The sequence below is a fragment of the Pezoporus wallicus genome, unplaced genomic scaffold (genome assembly GCF_028554395.1).
Source record: "Pezoporus wallicus isolate ANWC-B61680 ecotype Strahan unplaced genomic scaffold, APGP_CSIRO_Pwel_v1 contig_8110, whole genome shotgun sequence".
NCBI lineage: Eukaryota > Metazoa > Chordata > Aves > Psittaciformes > Psittacidae > Pezoporus > Pezoporus wallicus.
In genome coordinates this window covers 706,023-730,856 of record NW_026641787.1, presented here as the reverse complement: position 1 = coordinate 730,856, position 24,834 = coordinate 706,023, and the positions used below count along the sequence as shown (strand labels likewise).

Genomic DNA, 24,834 nt, shown 5'->3' with positions numbered 1-24,834 from the left:
GATCTGGCTGCGGATCTCCTTTCTCCCAGCAAAAGGGCCTCCCAGTGCTGCAGAGAGCTCCATGGGGTCACTTTAAGCTGTTGGAGATGGGGCTGCATGCTTCAGGCTCACATTCCTAGCTCGGAGCAAAAAGACCCCTCCAGAAGGGATGTGCTAACATCATCCTCATCCCCTCCATGTGGCATGGAGTGGGTCAGAACTCAGCCCCTCTGCCCAGCGTACACTGGAGCATGCTGAAGGGAGACACTTCTTCAGCCCATTCCCCTCCTCTTTATCCCTCACCCTACAGTGCTTCAAGCAGAAAAGACCATATGAGAATCAATTCATTATGCACCCCTAACTGCTGGTGGTGCCAGGGGGAGGATGATGCCAGCATCAGATAGGGCCAAAATACTAAACATGAGCCCTTTAGCTTTTATTTCAACAAAATATATGACAAATGTGGAGGCTTTAAGTGCCATCCAAGAACGTAAGCCAAACTAGGGGTGATGCAGGCAGCCAGGAAGCAGAGTGGCCAGATGGCCCTGGCACTCCTCAGCTCAGGGAAGGCCCTCATGCAACCTTCCTGCAGTCCCCTGCCACAGGGGAGGACTTCCTGCTGTCCCCTGTCCCCTATCACAACCCTATGGATAGAGGCAGGATTTACATGCCCACTGCAGGCAGAACTCCCCCTTCTGTTCCAGCATGGTCAGGGAACCGAGCCACGCTGGTCAGGAGGAGGCAGCAGGGAAAGGGAGCCCTTCCAAGAGAAAGATCACCCTGTGCCAGCCATCTGCCACTGGGGACCAGGAGGTGACAGAGGCAGCCCTGAGCACCGCAGGTGGGGGAGGCCCCATTGCTCCCCAAGGTGCAGGAGCATAGGAGCATGCTGGCACCTGCAAGCCCTGGGGACTGCCCCATCTCCCACCCATGATGAGAGTGGGGCAGAGCTCCAGCTCACTGCAGACAGTCACCTGTACACAGATGCAGCCATGGACAAGAGGCCACAGCCACACATTGCAGTCTCGGAGGATGTCTCCGGAGCAAGGAGGGCAGGATCTCCAGCACCCTGCCTGGCAGCAGTCCACAGAGGACCTTGGCTCCCAGGTTCAGCTACCAAGCCACAAGCAACTCAAGGCCTGTATTTTAAATAGCTCTGCTCGTCTTATTCTAGCTTATCCTACTGTGTGTGCACTATTCCCATACTAAACAAAGCTCTAGCCCTCTTTGCATCTAAGCCACTTGCCCAAGGGGCACCATGTAACATTCTCTGGTTAAGTAGAAACCACATGGAAAAGGTTTTTTAACTTTGTTACTACAAAAAATAAAACCCCTAACACCCCACCTGGAAAATACCTCCTCCCCCCTCAAAAAAACAGAACAAACCCAAAAGGAAAGCAGGTAACAGGAGTCTTCAATAGCATTATCAAGCTTAACACTGGGGAGCAGCCAGCCAGGGAGGCCAACGGCATTGCCAATACCCAGCCGCTGGCAAGCAGGAGGGCTTGAGCAGAGAGAGAGCAGCACCAGGGCAGGCTCTGCCACCACCACATGCCAAATTCCTCTCCTCCTGCCACCCCGAACCGTTAGTTTATGTTAGTACTTCACTAATACTGTCTTATTTCCCCTCTGCCAGCCCAGCATCAGAGACGGGGAGATCTCTACCAAAGCCAACACTGAGGCAGGAGAAACGACCCTGTGAGGAGGGGAGAGAGTCCGTGGCTGTGACTGCTGGCTCCTACCCACTCCGCCGGCACCGAGCCAGTCACCACGGTCCCATACACCGTATCGCACCCAAGCCTGCGTGAAGCACATGGCAAAATTCCATGCCCCTTTTCCAAGCCCTGGCAACACTAGGCACACTGTTGGAAAGGAGCAGGCAGTGGGGATGAAGAGCTGTGCAGACCTGATAAAAAAGGAGCTTAAAAAAGTTAAAGTGTCCGATACACATTTAAAACAAGCCAGGCTGCACCAGGACCCACGTGGGATGTTCTTGCTTTGCCACCCCAGTCCTTGGAAGAGTGAAAGCCTCACCCCTTAAACCTCAGCTTTCGTGGGAAGCAGCTGCTGGCACATCCCAGGGTTTCTACGTGCGAAGCGGTGACCCAGGCGAACCCCTCCTGCTGTCAGCCCGGCAGTATCCTCATCCCACGCTGGGGTCAGTGCGCCGGCTCCCCGTGCACACGGAAGCGGTAGATGCAGGTGTATTCGAGGTGACCCCAATTGCTCAGCACCCGCAGCTCCACCAGCTGGTACAGGCCAATGGTGTCATCCTTGGGGAGAGGGGGAAGGAAAAACCTGAGCCCTTGAGAGCTCTCTGGGGCTCAAAGAGCCCAGGGGTCCCGTTGTCTTCTTGGGGTCAGGTGCTCCGAGAGCAAAGCACTTACCTCGAAGTAAAATGTTTGGATGGGACTGCCATTGTGGTCGTACTTGAACTGCCCAAGGAGAAGGCCCTCCTCCTCTCCCTCCTCCTTTAAAGCCTACGGAGGGGCAGGGAGGCAGAAAGGGAGAACGGGTGGTGATCAGAGAGGGAAACCAGAGGTGCACCCAGGAAAAAAGAGGGAGATGGAGGCACAAGCACACTTGGTCTCCATTCCTGCTCTTCCAGGCCAAAACAGACAAATGGGGACAGGGGCCAGTGGGGAAGGATGAGGAGGAAGAGACCAAGAGTTATACCTGCTCAATTCCCTCTTCCAGTGCTTCCAAAACCCCCTCCTGAAGCCTGGTGCTCTCCCTCTCCCCCTTACTACTGCTTCTTCCCCCTCTTGAATGTAAGACCAACCACACCAGATCACCCCACAGCCAGGTATAGGGCTCACTAGCCCTCTCCTCCTGCACCCTCTCTCATGGCACCCTCCCACTGTGTCCCCTTGCTCCTCCCTCAGGTCACTCACATAGACAGCAAAGTCCTTGGGGGCACTGGGGATGGTCCCCTTGGGCGAGAGAGCTTTTGGGATGTGCTCCAGTGTCACGGCCGTGGGGCGGATGATGCTGGAGAGACGGATGACGGCAAAGCCCTGGGACCCACGAAATGCCCAGCAGTTCCCAGGGTTGACATCTGGCTATAAGCACAAGAGCAATACACCAGCAATGTTATCACCATCAGTGCCATTTTCTCCCTGACATCAGCCAAGAGAAACAGCCCAGCCGGCCCTTCCCTTCTCACCCTGAGGGTGCCCACCTGCAAGATAACACGGGGGGACTGCGAGTGGTACCACAAGGGGATGCCAAACAAGCTCAGCAGCGCCGTCCGTGTCTCATAGGTCTCTGAGCAGCGGGTGTTGATGACACTGGCCCCTGACATAGAGAGGGGACAGCACCAGGTAAGCTGCACACCAGCAGGTATGTGGTCCCCTCCCCAAGATGGCTGGCTCACCCCACACTTACCTGCCGACTCCAGGGCATAGTCGACCATCCCCACACGGTCCTCGCTGTAGCGCTTCAGGGCCTGGTCCACGATGAGATGCACTTGCTGTGGGAGAGCAGAGAGTGAAAGGTGCCAGGGTGGGCATCCTGCCTCCCACCCACCTCTGCCCCATGGGGACAGAGAGGGCGCAAGGACCTTCCTGCAAGCAGCCGGGGGATGAATCACTGTGGCAGGAATGAGAGGACACGCGTTTGGCTGGGAAGCCTTGTTAGAGGCTGCTAAAAATAGCCCAGAGAGGAGCTGTGCATGAAGGGGCAGTGCCCAGGCACACTGGGCTTGTCTGTCCCTGTCCCAGAAGAAGAGGTAGGCCTAGGAGAGGAGGAGTGTCCCCCAGCAGGTACCAGACACAACCTGACAGCCCATGCAGTCCTCCTCAGTGTCATCAGCTGGCCCCTCCTGCAGCATCCTGCAGGATTGATGGGAGCTCCCCCCATCTGTAAAAGGAGGAGCTGGCCAGACCATCACTCTGGAGCCAAAACCCAGCCCCAGGAGCTGGGACCTTGCAGCACCACTGTGGGTCTAAACTTTGTGTGTGCACAAAGCTCTGCAGGGACTGCAAATCCCAGCTTTTGATCCCTCCCCTTCACTACCTCCATAGGGAATTGCCAACAACAATTTCCAAAGCAAGCAGGCTCATTTTTTCCTTCGGTGTCATTTGGCTGAAATGCTTTGCCCCAAGTGACTCAGCGGTGCTGCTGAAGATAGGGATAAACAAGATGCTCAAACCTTGATGGCATCTGCCCTGCCTTTTGGGTGAAGGATATGCGAGCAGAAGCCTGGATTTTAAGACAGAGAGAGCCCTACAGGCATGCAGATATTGCCAGTGACCCCTTCCAGAGCAGAGTGCAGATACACCTCAGTGGAAGCGAGCAGCAGAGAAGGGATGGAGGACTTTCAGAGATGCATAAGTTTCAAGGATGGAGGAGTCTCAGGGATGCTCTTGCCAGGTGGGATGTGAGCCCATGGTTGATGTTCCAGATATAAGGGCAGTCCCCATGGCTCTGCCATTTACTAGGCACATGTGCTACCCCCCTTCACACACACAATGGGACACAGCCCCTGATGCCACACCTGCAGTCTCCAACACTCACCTCCTCCGTGACCCCCGTGGTCCCCCCTTGCTGCAGGGCCACTCCGATCCGAGCATCCCGTGCTGACAGCCTCCTGTCCTCCACGACTTTGGCCAAGATTTTATGCTCCAGGGCCTGGAGCTCCGCTTGCAAGTCTTCCTGCTGGAGAACAAGCCCAGCAGTGCCATCCCGGTGGGACTGTGACAGGAACTGACGGACCCACGCTGGGAACTGAGCTTCCACCTGAAACAGGGCACAGAGCTCAGACCCACGGCAGGCACCCTTGTGCCCCCCTCTGCCAAACATAGTGGGACCAGGGACTCACGTCAGCCCGCGCTGCCTTCAGCTGCTCCAGCATCCCCTCCATGTGCTTCCCCATCACCTCCTGGTCCGACTTGAGGCTCGCCAGCTCCCTCCTCAGCGCTGCCACCTCCTGCTCCAGCTCGTCCACCTCCCGCTGGAAGCTCCCTCGCAGGCTCTCCTGTGCTGAGCTGTGCCGAGAGAAAGGGGCAACACAACCTGACACCGGCAGCAGTCCAAGCTCCCCTCTGCAAACAGGGGGAGCAGGTTCATCTCCCCCATGGCCTGTGCCCATCTCCAGCCCCAATTGGGTTTAATTCCTGTAGCAATGACCTCTTCTATTGCATCCTGTGGGAAAGCATCCCCAGCTCACTCCTCAGTTGAAGGGCCATGCTCCCCACAGGGATGCAAAACAACGGCCACAAACATTATTTGCTGCAATGACCCTTTGAGCCCGCTGGCAGCCCGGGCACTTCCTTGCCAACACACCCACATGTCCATCCCTCATTCCACACGAGATTGTGTCTCTCAACCTCTCCTTTGCCCCAAGCAAACCAGACTTGTAAACCCCTCCTATGCCTCCCGGGGAGTATTTCACCCTGCTACCTGCCTGCCCCTAACAGAGCAGCAGCTCTGCTTGGACAGCAGCATTACCTCTGCCATTCCGAGTTCAGCTGCAGCAAGCGTGTCTCCATCTCCTGCCAGGAGAAGGGGAAGGGGTGAGACCTCTGATGCCAGTAGCAGGGATGTCCTGCCTGGGTACCACCACATGCTCATTCGCTTACCCGAGAGGCTTGTGCCACCTTCCCTAGGTGTACATCTAGATCCCTCCGCACCTCAGCTCGGAGAGCATCCAGCTCACCCTGCAGGGTGAGGAACAGGGGGGGAACATCAGAGCCCGGCCTCACATGCCCCCAACCTTCCCGCATGCCCCCCAAACCTCACCTGGAGGTGGCTGCTCACGTCAGTGCGGAGACGATCCTTCAGCCCTGCATCCCGGCGGCTCAACAGCCCTTCCAGCAGTGCCAGGACATCCCCTGAAGGTGGCTCCCCTTCTGCTGCCACAGCTGCTGCTCCCTGCCGCAGCTTCCACCGTAACATCTCAGCCTCCAGCACCTCGAAGTGCTTCTCCAGGGCCTGGAAGCGAGCCAGGAGCCGGTGGTGCCCCTGCAGCAGCAAAACCAGGGTGTGATGCAGCCCCTCAGGGGGCTGCCTGCTCCACAGGGACCCCTGTGACAGGGGACCCAGGACACCCAGTCCCTGAAGTCAATGGCATCTTATTCATCTGCTGCTTCCCAGGAGAGGGCAGATGTTCCCCCTAGTCCATCCCTGGGACACCCAAGAGCAAGATGGCCACAAGCTGGGGGAACCATTTCCACCAGCACGGCAGGGCTCTTTCAGCCATGACCACACTGTCCCAGCTCTGGGCAGGCTCCCACGCCACCTGGGTCACTGCCATGCCTTTGCCAAGGCTTACCTGGTCCAGCGTGGTCAGGTCCCCTGTCTCAGGCACATCAGAGGAGGAAAGCTTTCCTGCTCCCCACCATGGGAAGGCTGGGAGGCTGTGTGTGGACAGCCCATAGGGGTAGAAGTACCAAGCTCCTAGGCATGCAGGGGGATGAGATGGTTAAAATGACAGGGGACAGGGTGGATGTGCAGAAGCTCAGCCATCAACAGATGCACCAGGGTACCAGGAGCACTGAGCTCAGGACCATCCTATGCCCCAGTGATATGCTCTGCACTGCCCCTGATCTCAGGGCAGTCAAGTGAACCAGGCCAACTCACCGTAGGCAGCAGCAGCGAGGAGCAGGAGGAGCAGCAGCAGAAGCAGAGACCTCTTCAGCCACGGGTAGCGCCTGGAGCACAGAGAAGAAAGAGGTGCCTGTAGGACTGCAGCCACCTTCTCCCACCACATTTCTCTGCATGGGGGCGAGAGGGAAAGCAAAGCCTACCCAGGCTTTGGCACAAGACATCCACCCCACATGTTGTTTGGTCTATGGGGCACCCCTTCCCTGGGGTCCTCTGGGTTTTCCCCATATCTCCCCCATCCTGGTGTCCCACCACCACGCTCACCTGGAGAAGGGGACACTGTCTGGGTATGGAGCCATGCCGGTGAGGCGGTGCCAGGCAGCTGCCAGCCCCGAGAACAGCCACCCCAGGAACCGAACTGCAGGGAGACAAATCAAGCCTCAGCCAGCATCCTGGCAAAAATGTGCCCTCAGTCCCCCAGGATGCTCCGCAGGGAGGTAAACCCCCTCCACCCAATAACGGAACTGCACATGCGGAGCGGAGACTCCAGCAGGGAGGAAAAGGTGCTGCTGCAAACACCTCTCCACTCACGTGGTGCAGTGAACACCAGCCAGAGAAAGGAGCCCACCCGGGAGGCTGCAGATCTCAGCCCCGACCCAGAGCTACTCTGGCCTGAGTAGAAGTGACCTGGGAAGGAAGAAACAAGGCAGTAAGTCACTAAACAGCGCCTGCACCCCTGTCTTTCACCCAGGGTGAAGGCTTTACACAGGGGGTGGCATGCAGGTGGGGCTGACAGCGTCCTGAGCACAGGCAGGTGCTGGGCTGGGCTGGTCCCCTTGGGGACATTTCCCCCAGCATCCCTGGCACCGCAGAGAGGCCGGAGCATCCCTACCGGCATAGTCATCTTCCGAGGAGTACCCAGACGAAGAGGCGTAGGTGTCGTACATCTTGCTCTCCAGCAGCCCATTGATCTTGCTGGACTCTGCGTCCCCAGTGCCTCTTCTCCTCCTGGTAGAGAACTCACCACCTTCCCCCAAAACACAGAGTCCTCCTCAGAAACCACCCACGATCCCCATCCCCAAAGGGGGCAGCCAGCCTGGTGGGGCTGCCCCAACACCCCGCTGGTGCACAAAGGACATCCCCAGCTACCGCGGGAGGGAGAAACATAAGGGAGAGCTCACCCCAATATGCACTGCTGTCTAGGGCATCGTCCAGCACGGAGGTGCCCAGGGCAGCGAGGCCCCGGCTGCCCCCCAGGTAGGACTCGCTCACCAGGGACTCACTGTAGTAGGAGGTTTGGGTGCTGGGGGCAGGAGAGAGGCGCTTGGTGCTGCTCGATTTCCTCCTGACCGTCCTGCCGTGGGCGAGAACGGTCTCATCAGCCATGCATGGATACGGGAGGGGGATGTCACAGTGCACCCACGGGGCAGAAACGGGGACTTCACCCCACGCCCTTGGCCGGCATCGCTTCCCTCTGCCCTGCACCGGATGGGGGCAGGTTTTGGAGGGTGCAACCGCTGCTTTGCGAGAGGCGCTGCCGCTCATCCGCGGGCACCGCTTCCGCTCGCACCGCTGCGGTTTTCCGGCCCGGTACCGGCAGCACACCTCCCTCCCGCCATCGGGCTGCAGGCAGCACCAAACCCCCCCAGCCGCCCACTGCAGCGGGGCCGGGGGAAATGCAGAGGTGCCGCGATTGGGAGCAGCCGAAGGGCACAGCCAGTCCCAGGCAGCCAGCGGCCATGCCGGAACGCAGCGAGCTCGCCGTCATGCTCCCTTCTGCAAGCTGCCAGGGAAGGTGCCCGGTCTATGCTGTGGGATGGAGGGCCCTGACCGCGTTTGGGAGATGGGACCCCCCGTACCCCTCTAACCTGCCAGTACCCTCCTTGAAGGGGAGTTCCTGCCCTCCCAACAGGGAGCTGCTGCTGCTGCTGGTCGTGGCATCGTCATCCCCGGGGTAATAGCGGGTGGTGATGAGGCGCTGGCTGCGGCGGGACATGGCGGCGGCTCGGGACGGGGGGGTTCACGGTTCACCTGGGGAGGGGAGGGGAGACAAGGAAGCATCAGCAGGAAGGGACGCACCGGGAGGAAGGAGCCCACTCGCGGGGGGTGCCCGGGGCGGTGCTGTGGGTGCTGAAAGCCAGCCGAGGGCCACCTGCTGCCGCGGGCCGCCACTGCCGGGGCCGGGATGGAGCCGCCCGCCCGCCCGCCCGCCCGCTCCACCGCCACCGCGGCCGCCTTACAAGGTTACAGAGGAATATACATACATATTTAATATATATATAAAAAATATATAAAGATATACATTTATATATATATTTATATATATACACACACAAACTCCCTTCCCTTCTCCACCCCTCCCACGGGCCACCCAAGCGGGCACCCCCAGACCTTCTGCATCACCCTCATCCCATCTCGGCCCCGGCGCATGTCCCCTCACCCGGTGTCCTCGCACCCGGTGTCCCCGCAGCCCAAGACCGCACTCCCCGCTGCTACCGCTCCGCTCCCTTTTGCTTTGTCAGTCGAAAGCAGCCCAGAGCCCCTCCCCCCCCCGGTTCTCCGCCCTACCCCATTGTTCCCCCCCCCGCCGCCGCCCCGCCCCTATCCAATGCGCGCGCGCCCGCCGCCGCCGACCACCCCCCCCCCCCGCCCCTCCTCGATAGAGCCCTTATTGTTACCGCCGTTGTTATCGTTATCGCTGTTGTTGTCGCAATCGCTGTATTAGCATAGCTTTATTGTTGTGATGGGAATGGCTTTAACCTGACAGGGGCGATATATAGGTTAGATATAAGGAAGAAATTTTTCCCTGTGAGGGTGGTGAGGCCCTGGCACAGGTTGCCCAGAGAAGCTGTGGCTGCCCCATCCCTGGCAGTGTTCAAGGCCAGGTTGGATGGGGCTTGGAGCAACCTGGTCTAGTGGAAGGTGTCCCTGCCCGTGGCAGGGGGTTGGAACCAGATGAGCTTTAAGGTCCCTTCCAACCCAAACCAGTCTTAGATTCTGTGCTTATCATTTGGGGGGTGATGAGGAAGGCCTATCCCTACCCCCTGGCTGCCCACAGGTCACCAAACACCTTAGACCTGGGGGACTTCCAGCCCACACCCACTATGCCCACCGAGGGCTGCAGGCAACCCTTGCTACCAGGCAAGGGCAAGCCCTTGAGTACAAACCATGGGTGATGGCGACCCAAAATGGGGGCTCCTACTTGCTCCCCAGCCCTGTTTGGGTTTTGCTGGGGCAGACTGTTTGCCAGCCCCGGTGAGGTGGCAAACACCCAGCAACCCCACACACCACCCCGACGGCACAGCCAAACCCATCCCTACGGCACAGGCAGCCCCACTCAACACCCCTGTGCCCACGCCGCCTCGACCGGGTGGGCAGGTTCTGCTGCTCCCCAGCCCCATGGCTTCAGACACCCCGTTACCATCTCTCTCCCCCATGGGCAGCGGGGCGGGAGCCAAACCCGGCTGCTCCCGTGGGACCTTGAGCGCGGAGCGGCACAGCCGGGACCTTGTGCCAACGCGCCGGGCTGAGACAGCAGCCGCCTCCTACGCTCCGCGTTCTAAATCCGACAGCTCCCTGTGGGAGCTCGGCGAGGGCGGGAGCCGGCTGCCTGTGGCTGGACACGGTTGTGGGGGGGGCACAGCGTGGGAACGGCCCCGTTGGCTTCCGGTAAGGCGGCAAAAGGGCGTTTATAGAAAGGGTTAAAAATGTGAAACCGGCCCTGTTGTGAAACAGCCCTGAAACCTCACAACCTTTTCCTCCTGGTGCACAGGCTGGGGACCTGCTGCCAGTGTCGGGGGGGGGGGGGCAGGGGGTGCAGACTGCAACAAACCCCAATTCACAGTCCCCGGCCCCGTTGTGTAACACAGACAGACCTTCTTTGTCTCCCTTTTCTTTCCCTTTTTTTCTCCCTTTCAAGCCCATTTTTTGTTGCAGCCTAAATCTCCGCCTGGCTTTTCCAAGGCAGTCTGCCTCCTGCTGCACCAGCCACCCTTTCCCACCCTTTCCTGCGGTTTTCCATCACTGCACGGGTGACCAGCCAGGCCAGAGGACATCTCCCTGTTGGCACCTTTACCTGGGGACACTGGTGGTGGCTGTGAGCGATGGCACCTGCCCCAGCTGACGTAACCCTGCTGTGGATTAACCCCCGCGGGAAGCTCAGGGGATAAGCTGGGTGCCGAGCCGCGAGGCACTAAATAGGGTGCATGGCCCCAGGTCAATCCGTCCCCTCCTGAGAGCCAGTTTCAACTGGGGAGGGAGCTGGTAGCAGTTCCTGGAGGATTTGAGGGAATGCGGGGGGGGGGGGGGGAGAGGAATGGGGCTTTTCTCCCCCTTGTTGCACCCCCAGTGCTGCAGCAAAGGTGGTGATGCTGGAGGTGTGGGTTTTTTTGAATGGGTATGGGAAGAACGGCACAGAGGTAAGCAGTGAGTGGCTGGGTGCTCATGCCTCAGTGGAGAGCCTTAGATTACGTTCTGGGGCTCACCAGGGCATCGCTGTGCTGGAAGGGGTCGTGGGGGAGGCAGAAGGAGCTTGCCAACTGCTTGAACTTGGCAGCTTTTTCTGGGAAAAGGCAGGAAAGAAAGACAGAAAATATTCCAACCTTTTCCTAAAAGGCTTTGGAGGGCTGAGGAGACATGTCCAGGCAAGCAAGGACAGGCCAGGGCTGGGAAAGCAGCCCTGGTCGGGGAGATCTCAGCTCATCTTCTCCGCTAAGCCAACCTTTTATTTAAATACCCTCCCTGTCCCAGCTATCCCTACACCCCCTTTCCCTGTGCATCACACTGCCGGCTCCAGCTCTGCCAAAAGCCAGGGCTATGCACACTGCTCTCCATATCACCCTCACCAAAACACCCCAACCCTGTGGGGTATGACCCCCCCGTCACACCTGTGACCCCACATCATCCACCAGCACCTTCTCCGGGTGGGCTGCCCTGGCCAGGCAGTGTCCTACTGCCGCCAGCACCTTCCCCAGGCGCCGGTCCAGTGCGTGCAAGTGGGGCTCGGCCAGGACGGGGGCCAGGGGGTCGGTGGCCATCGCCTCCCGCAGCAGGTCGCTCAGGCGGTAGGACGGGGTGGCCAGCAGCTGCAGCCGCAGGTAGGTCGATTTCTTGATGCTGTCGAAGATGAGGAGGGAGAAGGGTCTCAATCCAGGGAATCCCTTCCCGACAGCAGCTCTGGGGCGCACTGTGGGAGTCCCTTACCTGCAGCATTGCCGGAGCGGGGCCAGGATGGACAGTTCGTCACGGGAGTGAGTGCCAAAGCTGAAGGAAATCCCATCAGTGGGCATCAGGGCAGCATCGTCCCACAACTCAGAGCCCAGTGTGGGGAGCATTTTGGCACAACCTACTGTTTCCCACCACCCCTTTGCTAGGCTTGCTTCCCCCTCCCCGGCTTTACCCACGGCCGTTGTCCAGGTGGAGTAGGAAAGTGTCATTCCCAAATTTCTCGAAGGTCTCGTAGTGGTGCCGATCCATATTGCCTGCAGTGGGGCAAAAAATGGGCCAGAGGGTGGTGGGCCGGAATGTGGGAGCAGGGATATGCACCCCTCCTGGTGTGAGACCAAAACGCAGAGGCTGGGCAAAAAGGCTGGGGGCACCTCTAAGGGGCCTGTCTGGTGGTCATGGCCATGGAGTGGGGGGACCCAAGCAAAGCCCCACCCCCTTCTCATCCCAGCAGCCCCATGGAGGGAGCCAGAGATGAGAAGATGGGAAGCTCTCCAAGTCAGATGATGTTGGGGGACAGCATGGGGAGGAAGGACCATCCCTAGGAACAGGATAGGCAGTGCAAGCCCTGGGGAGCATCACCGCATCCCAGCTCCCCAGGGGCCGCACATGGGAGCTTGCTCGGAGGTGCTTCCTGTGCCCAGGGTGTTCAGCTTGTCCTTCGGTTTCTGCCTGGCATGTGTCCTAATGGCACAGCCTTTGCTCCCGGTTTGGGTAAGAGCCCAGCTCTCTGCAGCCTGAGCAATGGGTTGGCCAGCAAACCTCACAGGGCACGGTACTGTGGGACATGAAGCTCTTTGGGCCTCCCAGATCTCAGCGCCAGCACGGCAGGGCTCACCCATAAGGAAATCAAGAACCGTCATGTCGATGAGGTCGAGGAGGCGATGGCCCCTGTCATAGGGTGGTGTCTCCCGCACCTGAGCACAGTAGTTGGGGTTCAGCTCCCACCTGTGGGCAGAGGCCGAGTGTGGGACAGGGCTATGACAGCAGTCATGGGGCAGCCCCCTCCTGTCCCACTGTTCTGCTGCTCCCTTCTTCACTATGAGGGTGGTGAGGCCCTGGCACAGGTTGCCCAGAGAAGCTGTGGCTGCCCCATCCCTGGCAGTGCTCAAGGCCAGGTTGGATGTGGCTTGGTGCAACCTGCTCTAGTGGAAGGTGTCCTTGCCCATGGCAGGGGGTTGGAACTGAATGAGCTTTAAGGTTCCTTCCAACCCAAACCATTCTGTGGTTCTATGATTCCATGTCCCCATCCCTCCCTGTGACCCAGCTCACTCAGCTTTCTTGCTCTTGTGGTAGGAGCGGCGCCAGGGGCTGCGCCAGGAGCGGCGCTTGGCCAGGGTCTTGTCGGGCAGCAGGGTGGCCATGGAGCCCTCCAGCCGGTCCGGCTTGCCACAGAGGGCATGCTCGGTGGAGCAGTAGTAGGAGCACTCCCCGTAGAAGCAGATGTTGCCCGCTGGCCAAGGGGACAAAGCAAAAGTTGACAAAGAGCAGGAAGGCAGTGAGCCTGCTACCCCCATGTATGGTGGTCCAGCCGACAGCCAGGTGAGGATGCTCCATGCACCACGGGCATGTGCCACCAGCAAAGGAATGGCAGGGAAGGCCTTGAGGAGCACTACCCCATGGCAGGGGAACCAGCAGGAACTGCAGCAGTCCCCAAAGGGACTGTTTGCCCCAGTGCACAGGAGCCTGGGCAGGAGCAGCTGGCTCCAGGTTTGCTCCGTGAGGAGCAGGAGAGGAGGGACAGTATAAAAACTCACCCGGAGAGATGAAGAAAGTCTTGGCCAGTTTCTTGTCCGTGGTAATGTCACGAATCTCCTTCGTTATATTGACCAGACGGCCAGAAACTGGGGGGATTCGCCGGAAATCCAGGATCCTGAAACACAGAACTTGGGACCATTCCTTGCTGATCCCCAGCTGGTTTCACAGTGAGTTATTAAACCCATCATCCCTCGCACAGGGAGGAAGAGGTGGAATGAAGGAGCAGTTTCTGTGCTGCTTTGCTGTCATGGGAGAGCAGAGTTGGATGCAAAGCTTGCACTCACCTGTCCAGGTGGAAGGCTGCAATCTCTGCATTGTGCCGCTCAAAGTCCGAGAAGTAGAAGAAGTCGATGGGGGTCTCCTGGTCCCGGGTTTGCCTGGGAGGAGAAGGGAGGGTGGGGGTGACAGCCATTGGGCAGGCTCTCCCCAAGCATGGCCTTGGCTCCAAACCAGCCGTCACCCTGTGTCCCTGGTGCCACTGGAGACACAGCCAGACCCAGTCTCCTCCAGTTGCTCCCTGCGGGGTGGTGCAGCCCCAAACCCCCCATGCACCCCCTGCTCGCAATCTAAGAGCTGGGAAGCCCTCAAGGACTGGAGGGTCCGGGGTGGTCCTCATGGACCATCTTCTCCTTTCCACCACTGGAGGTCACTACCCCATCACAAGCTGCGCGCAGGCTGCCGCAAGAAGCAGCAGGGAAGGCGAGGGGCAGGGGACCATCCCGCTCGCCTCAATTTCGGGGGATGGGGGGTGGTGGGGGGGTGGGGTCTGAAGCGAGGCGAAACACGAAACGTTTCTCCCTTTCTCCCTCCGTTCTCTCCTCCGGCCGCTCCTCACCACCTAATGGGACCGTGCAGGGGGGGTATGGGGTTGTCCCTGGCTCTACTCACTTCATGGGCTTGAAGAGGGCCTGCCCATAATTTGGGAACGTCATGATGAGCTTGAGCTGGGTCCCACCGGACTTCTGTACTGAAAGGGAGCACACAGGGATGAGGGAGGAGGGCAGCAGGCAGTGGGCAGGGGTGTGGGCAGGGGTGCAGGCAGGGAAGTGGTACCCGAGCTGACAATCCTCTGTGTAGCCAAGTCCTGGAGGAGGGTGGGCATCAGGGGGTCCCGGCGGGGGTACAGCTCATAGCGGTTGATGCCAACATGGAATTTGAGCCAGGCAGGGTAGGTGTCGTAGGCCGTCTTCCCTGTCGGGAGGAGCGTCTCGGCTTTACTGCTGCTGACCCTGCAGCCCGACAGCCACCACCACCCCAACAACAACAACAGCATTTAGTTGGGATGGGACAGATTCCCCCATCCCCAGGCCCTTCCTGGGAGCCGGTGCATGGAGGGTGAGGCAGGGGGAAGGCCCTGGATGTTGGTGAAACACCTCACCCTATGTGCCCTCCATGGGGCTCCTGGGCAGATCCCACTCAATGTGGGTGGCCAAGATGTGCTGGGATGGCTGGAGGGGCTTGGTGTCTTCCCTCACATCCCCTGCAGAAAGCCCCTGGGCTAATCCTGCTCCTCTCATCTGTGCCTTTATTTCCCTGCTGCGGCGGCTCATCTAGTAGTTTTTCCCCAAGTGACTAGCTGCCGGGCATGCAACCAGCAACACCCCTATGTGCTTACTGGGGACACACGTGCATCCATAAAACAGGGGTTGAGGAGCAGGGGCTTCCCAGCCATCGCCAGCACTGACCTCAACTCCCACCCTCAGTGTCTAGTTCCCCTTGGGTGGGTTTATTGCACACCCTGGTTTCCCTATCTCTGTGCCTCCAGCAAAGCTGCAGTTTCCTGGCATTCAAGGAGGGCTCCTGGGGGTATCTGCCCCTGCTCTGCACCAGCACTGCAATGGGACAGTCTGACCAAGGGCATCTATAACCCAAATCCATGTCTCTCTCTCTAGGAAAATGCAGACTGTGCCCAAATTCTGTAAAACCAGACCCATCTCCTATGGTTATCCATAGGAGAGGTGGCCCTCAGAGACAAGGCAAATACCCATCTGTGGAAATCAGCTCTTAAACCAGCCTATGTTCTCTCCCAGTTTTAGCAGCCACTACGACTGGAAAGTGTGCTTTCTATAAGGAAGCTGCTATGTGTTATCAACACTAAAGCTTTTAATATCTTCCCTCCTAATTAGAGGTTAGTAGTCCAGTGATAAAAATAGGCAGTCGGCAGCGGTGAGTCACCATACGCCTGAGCCTAAAGGGGTCAGGCGATGCCCTGTGGAATACAGGACAGGAACAGTCTCACGGTTGGAGGTAACCTACATTGCAGGCTTTGCATCTCCAGCGTGCTGGGAGAGGGGATAAAACTGGTTAGAAATCTGAACTGGGGAGTTCCTCATATGTAAAGAGAGAGAGCAAAGGCCAGTCTGCACTGGGGAAGGAAAGGAGATGAGGAGATCACCTGAAAGATACCTTACATAATACTATGAATAATTCAAGAGCCTCCTTTGGCTTTGCTGTTGTGCTAAAGGCTTCTGGGTAGCAACCCAGAAACTCAGGGCTGAGACAAGACTTGAGGCATGAGAAGAGTACACTCAGCAGTCAGGGCCCCTCTGGGGTTAAAATGCTGGTCTATGCAGAGAAACGATGTGTTTGGTCCCTGACACTTGTCCCCTCAACCCCACCTATCCCCCCAAAGCAAGCCAGGGCTGAGCTCACTCCTCACCATTCATCACTCCCGCTGCTGCGCAGGCTGAACTTCTCCATGGGGTTGACGACAAACAGCTTGTCTTTCTCTGTCACCGCCGGGACCGGGATGTTGTAAAGAGGATGCTCGAAGAGCGCCTCCAGCTTTGATCTCTCGGTCTGCCCTGTATTCCCCTCTCCATGCTGGCGCTGTCGCCCCAGCTCTCCAGCCCTTCCCTGCAGCTGGGAGCTCTTCTCCAAGGAGCTGTTGCTGCCGCTAAAATCCTGAAGGATTCTCAGGCTCAGCTTTTTGGGGCCGGCCAGCACAGGGCTGCCTGATGGGACACCCAAGGTTTTCAGTGCTTTCATGTCGCAGCCACAGCGCCCGCAGGCTGCAGGGAGAGCCAAATCCATCACCAGGTGCACCAGGAGGGCCAGGAACAGGAGAAAGAGGAGGCTGACTTTACATTTCCTTTGGAAAAGTGTTTGCAGCCGGCGTCGCATCTTTCCTCACCTGAGATGCTCAGCAAGGTCTGGGCACCCACCTGGGGCTAAGAGAACTGTTGTGGCTGCAGCCTCTGTGCAAAAACAGGAGCAAGGTGTCCTGAATTTAAAGCAGCACAGCAGAAGACCCACCAGTGCAATAGAAGAGTCTCAGGAATGATCTGTCACCACGGCACCTCATAGGGTGACAACGCTGGGATGGCAGTGGGATGGGGCGGGAGGTTGAGAGGGGTTTATCAATGCTGATAAGGGGCAAGCTGGCACCACCACGGTCAGTGTGAACAGGGCAAGTTCCAAATCAATAGCCACCAAGCTGGCTCGGGGACAGCAATGGCTGCAGGTAACCCCCGCACCATCCCATCCCTCCATGCTGTCACCCACACTGGGCTGCAGAACCTTCCTTTGTATACAGGGCGTCAAAGTGGTTCTGCCTCTCTGCAGCATCCACCCTGCCCAACACTACACAGCCCCATTCCACATGTTCATCATATCCGCACACTTGTAATCCAGGGGAGTTTTGCTCTTGCTGCTCAGACAGAGCAACTTTATCACGCTTAAATATCTAAGTGATTAAAACCATTTGATCTCAGCCCCCTTTCAAAACCACTCAGATTAGGTAAAATGAAGAGGATGTGAGCATCAGCATTGCCAGGAGGGGAAAAGCTGGGCTTGGCAATGTAAGGAAGAGCTGCCAGGCAGGCAAGGTTCGTGGGCAGGGATGCTCGCAGGGCCTCTGAAGCAGGTAGGGGAGATGGGCAGGCAGGAGTGGGGATGCTGCTTGCTCTCTCAGGCATCGGCACAGAAGGGCAGCAGGACCCATTGAGCACTGGGGAGGACTGGAAGCTTGTGGAGGGGGAAGGCAGCCCATTTTTATCAGGAATTCACTTTTCCAGTGACATCCAGGGACACAGAGCTGGTCTGCATGGGCAAAAAGTGCTGGTGACTTGTAGGGGGGGAGCTTTGGATTTATGAAGGGACAGAGAAGCATGGGAATACTCGCAACAAGCCCGGGGAATTGGAAATCTGGAGCGATGTATTTCCTCTTTCTGATTTCCCAGATGATGCAGAGGGCAGGTGAAATCTCATGCACCAAGTGGTCCTTCATTGCTGCGTGATGTACCAGCAGCCAGCTTGGACATCCTCGCTCCAACCCAGTGAGGGTATGGTGAGCAGCGGGCAGGAGGCTGTACACAGGAGGAGCTTTTCCAGTGCCATCCCTGCACTACCGTTTCTCTCACACTGCCCTCTCTGCACCATCCCATGCGGGCTCCATCCATGCCAGGCTCATTCCCCTCCCAGGCGGTGTGGAGGGAACACGGTGTTCCCAGTGTTCTTGGCTCTCCATGTCCCACAGCGTGACAGTTGCCTGGAAACCATCTGTGGCTGACACCATCAGCCGCCCCAGATTCAGCCAGCTCCGTGCTCCCCTCCCGAGTCTTGCACTGACAAGATGGCCGATGGGAGCCGGAGCAATCCGGGAGGAGGAGAGTTTTCCTGCCTGGCTGGTGAGCTCGAAGCCCTGCAGAAGGAGCTGCGAAGGGGAGCAGATGGCTTCCCCCTCCAGCCAGGGAGGGGAACATGGTGTCTTCCTCCAGAAGGTTTGCTGGATCCAGCCCGGACATAGGGTTTGGAAAGAAGGCACCTAGGAGGGGCTGTAGCTGGAACATGGGATCGTTAGGTCATTGCCTAGCAGAGAAAAAACACCAACAAAAACCATGTGCTAATACCTCGCATCAAAGGGGCTGGGCTCAGCTCCCAGAGCAGGGCCATGGATTTCTTTATTCTATAGCCAGCCCTGGGAGACTGATGGAAGAGGGAGACACACACACCCCTTTCCAGTGCCCCAGACCAGCTCCAAACTGAGACCTCCCTCCCACATTCTGGAGCCAGAAGAGGACAGAGACCCTATGGGCCAAAGCCATCCTACTGACCAGGAGTCCCATCCCTGGGCTAGGGAAGTTTGCAATCCTACCCCTCACCTTGCTTTAGCATCCCATTAGAAAGTGGAAGCAGGGGGGTAGGTGGGGGAACTTGTCACCCTTAGTGCTTCAATGCTGGCATTAAATATTAACCACAGGATTTTTCAGAGAGTCAGACACGAGCCTGCAGCAACAGAGAAGAGCTGGAAAGCTTCAAAGCCTGCCCCCATTGCCTGACAGCGTGTGGACGTACCTTGTTGCCATGACATCATGACAGAGAACTGGTTGAATTCGCACCTCTTTCTTCCCATCTTCCCCTCCCCACCATCTCTCCTTCCATCTTCCCAGCACCTTCCCTGCTTCTCAGCAGGTTCAAGCCACCCCTGGGGTGGAGGAAGAGCTGTATATCCAGGGACATTTCCACCACTGGCACCGAGTCAGGACACCCCAGCAGCTGATAATGATGTTTCCCATCTCCCCTCAGTGGGGAAGGATGAAGTCATGAAGCACAGCCCCCTGAGCCGCTATCGCAGCTTTCCAGGATGGGCAGATAGAAAGGGTCATTTCGGCTGGCACTGATGCATCACAGTGCGTTTTTCATCTCATTTTCTACATCTGACTCAGCCTGATGCTTTGATGGGTAACAGCAGCAACACACAGGGGGCAGGAAATGAGAGGAAGATGAGAACATAATAGCAAGGCACCTGTTGCCAACTTCCCAACTTTCTGCTGAAAATTTGTAGGTAAAATTCTTCAGCAAAAGAGGCTGCAGCTCTATAGTCAAAAGCAGGTAGGTCCTAGAGGCTCCAAAACATCAGTGGCAGGGGTGTCTCTTGCGGGAAAACTCAGGAGACAATCTCTGATCCATGAACCAGCTTTGAGAAACCTGGTCTGGTGAAAGGTGTCCCTACCCATGGCAGGGGTTTTGGAACTGGATGAGCTTTAGGGTCTCTTCCAACCCAAACCATTCTATGCGTCTAGGATACAGACATGCCCAAAAGTGTGCCAGCTCCACAGCCAAAGGAATGCAAAAGTCTGTTAATACACAGGGGCAAGCACAGCATGGCTCAACTTGCAGCAGGCAGGAAAATCAATCTGTCTTATTGAACACTTGCCTCAGAGCAGGGGCCTTGACACAGAGCTGTTTTGGGAAGCTGAGGTTCATGCTTTTGTGTACAGGGCATGCAAACCAGATAAGATGGGTTGGCTGCTTCATGGTAACATCTTGTGGGAAAGCTGTTACCCTTGGAAACAAAATAGCCTGCTGCTCTCCTGTGAGCCACCTTGCACTTACCTTGGGAGAGTGACAGGGATGGAGTCACCTGTAGAATTCACACCTAGCTCACCTCAATCTGGTTGCACACTCATGCTTGGAGAAGGCTGGGGAGCAGTCAACGTTTGTTTACCATTGATGCAGGTCATGGAGACATTAGCTTTGGTCAGCTGGTGGCTAAAGAGATAACAAACTGGCAGCAAGGCCAAAAGATTGTGTGCTGAGGTAAGCAGCTCCCTGTGGTCACCTGCAGGTCACCATGACCCTGCAGAGATGCTCATGACCAGAGTGTCTGCATTTGCACACAGCAGTTAATTATTCATTAGTGTGAAGGAGGCATGATTAAAGAGACTGTGGCATGGCTGAAAGTATCACCATGCTCCAATGCAAGGCATTGCAAAGATGCTGGCTTTACCTTTCCCTCAGAACCTAGAAGAGGTAGAAAGCTGTGGAAGAGAAAATAATCTTTTCCATGTGCCAGCTGCAGAAAGTGCCAGGCAACAGTGCTATCTTCATGTAAAGGCAGACAGCTGGAGCAAGGCAGTCACCACACCAAGAGACAGCTCAAGGGATTTGGACTCTTCTATACTGCACAGCCATCCTGCCACTGTGGTCCACCACATGTGGCTGGTGTCATGGTACCAGTTACGTGCCCCCCCAGCCTTGCAATTCCCTTCCACCTGATCCATAGGGAATTATGTGAGGAGATGTTGGGCCCAGCCAGCACAGATGGTCTAAATTTGAAATAATTTCTAGTTGTCTTCAAATTACTCTGATTCCTGGCTTATAGAAGAGCTCCTGACATGACAAAATGGAGGAAGGACATCTCTAGCATCACACTGAAGTTCAGAACAGGAGCAAAAGGGATTTCAAGAGCCTCCACCAGTCTGATCCACTGAAGGCACTAATGCAGAAAAATCCTTTGGAATTGAACTATGGATTCAAGCTTGGCCTCTCATAAAACACAAAGTGCCAGCGGTACTGCTGGTGACATTCTGGGAGGAAAACTCAGAAAATCAAGGAAGCCACAAACACAAAGGTCAGAGCAGAGGCCCACTGACTGGGCAGAGGACACCAGCATACTGCCTTGCTCCTACTGCTTAGACAGCTGATTGGACTTTGGCCAGCAGCACTGTGAGCGTGGCAGCCCTCCTCATCATCACTGCTTGGATTGGTGAAAGGTACCCAATAGGGAGGATGAGATGGTACCTAAGAGTCACCCAGGAAACATACAGGATGGAGTCCGTCCTCTGCCTGAGCTACACCATTGCTTGCTTGCTTACTTCCACGTTTCCTGAACTACTTTTCCTCCTCATCCTCCACTTTGGGATTTTCATTTTAGAACAGACACAAAAAAGGATATTTTCCTAAATTTTTATTGTAAAAACACAGTTCCCCAGATTTATATAAATAAGCCATGTACGTAACATACACTGACGTTCACTCCATCCTCCAGCACTGACAGCTTTAAAAAATGAACAGGCTAAAAGAATGCAAGTCCAAAAAGACGTGAGGCTTCTGATGCGATATCTCACATGGAGCCTCCTTCTTCCCTCAGCCTCCAAACAAGATGCTGAAAGTACACAGCACTTGAAACACCCCCAAAAACTGACAGGGAGGCATTTGAGCCTTATGAATAGTTCTCACCCACTCCCCAGGCGTTGTCAGCCGCCTGTGTTTTCATGCTATCTCAGTAAGCAGTGGGTGAGAAAGGAGGGGGCAGTTTGCATAGCAACCTCCTACACCCAGACAGCTCAGCTGTTGTACCCTCCCAAAAGAAGTGGGGAAGGGCAAGCCAGGTCTGCTTCCCTGTGGCTCACACCTCCACAGGCAGCCTTGGCACTGCCATTCTGTACTTCACATCTTAGAAGCACGGAAGATGGTATTCGGAGAGAGGAGAGACAGGTGCTGGTCAGAGCTATACCATACGGTACTGGGGAAGGCAGAGAAGGGAGGACACGACATGGAACAAGTGGGAGGGAAAAAAAACCCTTAGGGCTAGATAGCACCTTTCCTCTTTCACTTCCCCCTCCTAGCGCTGCTGTACAGCTTTGCAGCATGTCGTGAGATTACCTATTTCTCACCTCCTTCCAGCTTCGGCTCAGGCACCAAGGAAAGAGCTACAGACAGATGAGAAATCCCATGAGCAAGGAAGGACAGCTTTGCAAGTTTATACACACACACACACACACGCACAGCAACTATATGTATCCTATGGAACTGTCACGTCAGTATGGAAAGAAATAATCTTGACATTTAACTATTAAAAATAAAGCCCCACCTCCAGATTGTACAAAACCTGTCAAGAAAAGGAAGAAATCTCTTGTATGCAGCGAGTCTGGGACCCAGACAGATGTCAGGAGCACTTCCAGACGCACACAGCCAGGCTGCCACCAAAGAACATGTACAGCAGATTCTTCACCTCGTGAGTGATCTCAAAGCCAAAACCTTCCCCAATCACCACATGCCAGGAGGACCCAAATTTCTTGTCCATTGTCTCTTTGATCATCTTGGCAGCACTCTGGAGAATGGTAAAGAGAGCATAGGGTGAGACAGAGCAAACTGTGAGATTTTATGCAAATATCCCCCTAGTTGTCTTCTCCTTTCAATAGACTACTCAAGCCATGGGCAACAGGTACAGCCACTGTCCTGCAGGAACTGGGAGCTCCCCAGAGCTATGCCCGAGGGTAAACCAGGTCTCTGTGTTTACAGCAGCCTCTCACACAGCAGCGAGGAGAAATTAAAGAACTGCATCTAGCAATCATTTCCCTCATTCACACAGTCGAAGGCAAGAGTTCTGGCTTAGACACTGACAGAGTTACATGGGGTGCAGTAAGCATGAGAGGAGATTCAGGTCACTAAGCTGCGGCTATTTTTATAGGAGACCATTTTTTTCTTCCTCCAGCTAATAACCAAAACACTGAAATTAGGCTGACTTTTAAAAGGCTTTTGCTTCTCCCAGATCACAACCTGTTTGATCTAAAAAAAGGAGAAGATGATTTTGCAGTGACATGAGGTGTCTCAGGCATGATGGGACACAAGGAATATCTGGCTTCATAGCTTTGTCTTCTTGCTCCAACATAAAACTGCTCCAGCAACAAGCAGTCTGTGCCATGCCCACGGAGCAAGATATGCCCTCCTTTATCATTGGTTATCAAAGTTAAGGGCAACCTTTCCAAAAGCCATAACTTCTGCATCACCCCATATTTATATGGTCTCAGTAATTTCCTTCAGGAGGCTAAAAGCCAAGAGAAGACTTAACAGTCTGTAACTAAAGGTTCAAAGACTTTCGTGTACTCATCCCTAAAACAGGAATCTCCACACAGTTCAGAACCAAGCCCTGGGACACAGGGCATTTTATGACCAGAGTGGGAGCATGTTACAGGAAAGACAGGATCAGGAAAAGGGTATGGTTTGGCAGGCAGCATTGCTACCGATCTCTGCTTCCTGCAGGAAAACAAAGTGCTATTGTGGACCTTGCTGACAAAGGGAACTGAATCTAAGATCTAGACAAGATCTTTGCCTTCCTCTACTATTGCTCAGTGCAGAAAGGAGTAATAGGATGTCAGGATGTGACTCCACTCTGCCCTGCACCCTCAGCCCTGCTTCTGCAGGTTCCCTGAGCCGCAGCAGCCATTTTGGGATGTGGCTAGTACCTCGTTGTTGGTGGCATATTTCTCACATGCTGTGACACACAGCTCCATGGCCTCTACACGCATCTCCTCCGGCATGTCTGTGTGCTGGGAAGAGAAAACCAACAAAAGGAACTAAGCAGAAAAATAACAGCTAGACACAAGACAACAGTCAGTAGCCCTCACTTTTGTACAGAGTATAGCGGGGGCATAGACTGCTGGGCATGGGCAAGAGGCAGCTAGCCCTGCGACCTTTAATGCCTGCTTCAAGGTGGGGGGGGGGCATCACCAGCAACACAGGCTTGTCTGTACACCAAGCATTTCCACTGTTTCAGAGAACAGTAAATATGAAAATGCCTTATTGCATTACAAGTGATCCATTTGTTCCTTTGTCCCAGCCAATGCAGAATTCTTCTCTAACATTAAGACTAGCACTAAGTAAGCACAGCTTAAAGGAGAAAGTAAATACATTTGTGAGCTTTACTGTTACAAGGTGAAGGGAAAGCCTTTCCCCTAATTCAGCTCCAACCACAGTCCTTAATTATTGCTAAGTTACACAGCCTTTTCTTCCTCTTCTGCTGTCTGCCTGGCTAGTGAGAAATTTTACTCCAGCTCCTCTAGTGAAAAAAAAAAAAAAGCAAGCTGCATCCAGAACACAGAAGAGGGCTCCAAAGGCAGCATGTTCAGTCTATCAAATGGATCACTTTGCCCCAGGCTTCCCCTGTCTGAGGGCAGGGAACAATGGCTAATGAATTTCCTTAACAGCCGTCAAGGATAGGGAGAAAGCAGCAGTGATGACCAAGATCCCACCACAGGACCATCAGCACATACGTTCTCACAGCAGCTACTCACTGGGAGAAATTCTAGTTTGGAAGGTTGGTAGAAGGAAGATAGAATTTCATATCTGTAACACTAGTAAATGCATAATCCATCCCTCTTCTTACCCTAATCAGTGGAAACGTGTGCAGTCTCTTATATTCAGCCTCCTCCTTTTTCCCCTCCCCGGTGTCTGCCATGGTCCTTCCACAGTGACCCCAGGAAGGGGTGGAGGGGCTGCCTGGAGCTCAGCAAGGTGCTGCAGCACAGACAGCAGACAGGAACGTGGCTCTGTGAGCACAGGCAGAGCAGCTTCAGCAGGAGGGGAATCTTCTCGGCCCAGAGGATGCTGCTTGAACAAAAACAAACACAGAAAAGAGTAAGAAAGCTCTGAATTAAAATGGAAGGCCAATAAACTCTTACAAGGATATTTTTAAACCCATCTTGGTTACTTGCTGTTGCTTACTACCATCTTCACCCCCCACGCGCTTAAGAGTGTTATCTTACAGACCATTAATGCAAACAAATTGAAAAATCATATCATTTTCCATAAACAAGGCTCCAA

The 24,834-nt window shown here is 55.6% G+C and overlaps 3 protein-coding genes across 4 annotated transcripts; all 3 read right to left on the bottom strand.

Annotated features, from left to right (window-relative positions):
* Window positions 1-375: 375 nt before the first annotated feature.
* On the bottom strand, window positions 376-8,717 carry SUN2 (Sad1 and UNC84 domain containing 2). Of its 2 annotated transcripts, none has more exons than XM_057425324.1 (17): window positions 8,394-8,713; window positions 7,707-7,879; window positions 7,418-7,552; window positions 7,117-7,212; window positions 6,850-6,943; window positions 6,562-6,632; window positions 6,254-6,378; window positions 5,722-5,943; window positions 5,562-5,639; window positions 5,431-5,474; window positions 4,802-4,967; window positions 4,498-4,719; window positions 3,367-3,451; window positions 3,161-3,276; window positions 2,874-3,041; window positions 2,367-2,459; window positions 376-2,252 (listed from the first exon to the last, which is right to left on the bottom strand). In XM_057425324.1, the coding sequence occupies exons 1-17, from the start codon at window positions 8,519-8,521 to the stop codon at window positions 2,139-2,141; spliced, it is 2,130 nt and encodes a 709-aa protein (XP_057281307.1). In that variant the 5' UTR covers window positions 8,522-8,713; the 3' UTR covers window positions 376-2,138. The 2 variants fall into 2 exon arrangements, 1 of the variants encoding a protein (XP_057281307.1); XR_008974376.1 differs by having other exon boundaries at window positions 2,207-2,252; window positions 2,367-2,575; window positions 8,394-8,717.
* A 2,410-nt stretch (window positions 8,718-11,127) lies between these two features.
* LOC130607853 (extracellular serine/threonine protein kinase FAM20C-like) lies at window positions 11,128-16,785 on the bottom strand. The gene is made up of 10 exons (XM_057425325.1): window positions 16,166-16,785; window positions 14,560-14,735; window positions 14,395-14,473; window positions 13,791-13,883; window positions 13,506-13,621; window positions 13,021-13,201; window positions 12,587-12,696; window positions 11,924-12,005; window positions 11,728-11,787; window positions 11,128-11,640 (listed from the first exon to the last, which is right to left on the bottom strand). Exons 1-10 carry the CDS (start codon window positions 16,627-16,629, stop codon window positions 11,406-11,408), a joined length of 1,596 nt encoding a protein of 531 aa, XP_057281308.1. The 5' UTR covers window positions 16,630-16,785; the 3' UTR covers window positions 11,128-11,405.
* A 4,394-nt stretch (window positions 16,786-21,179) lies between these two features.
* Window positions 21,180-24,586, bottom strand: DNAL4 (dynein axonemal light chain 4). The gene is made up of 3 exons (XM_057425336.1): window positions 24,398-24,586; window positions 23,478-23,561; window positions 21,180-22,342 (listed from the first exon to the last, which is right to left on the bottom strand). Exons 1-3 carry the CDS (start codon window positions 24,467-24,469, stop codon window positions 22,178-22,180), a joined length of 321 nt encoding a protein of 106 aa, XP_057281319.1. The 5' UTR covers window positions 24,470-24,586; the 3' UTR covers window positions 21,180-22,177.
* Between the last annotated feature and the right edge of the window lie 248 nt (window positions 24,587-24,834).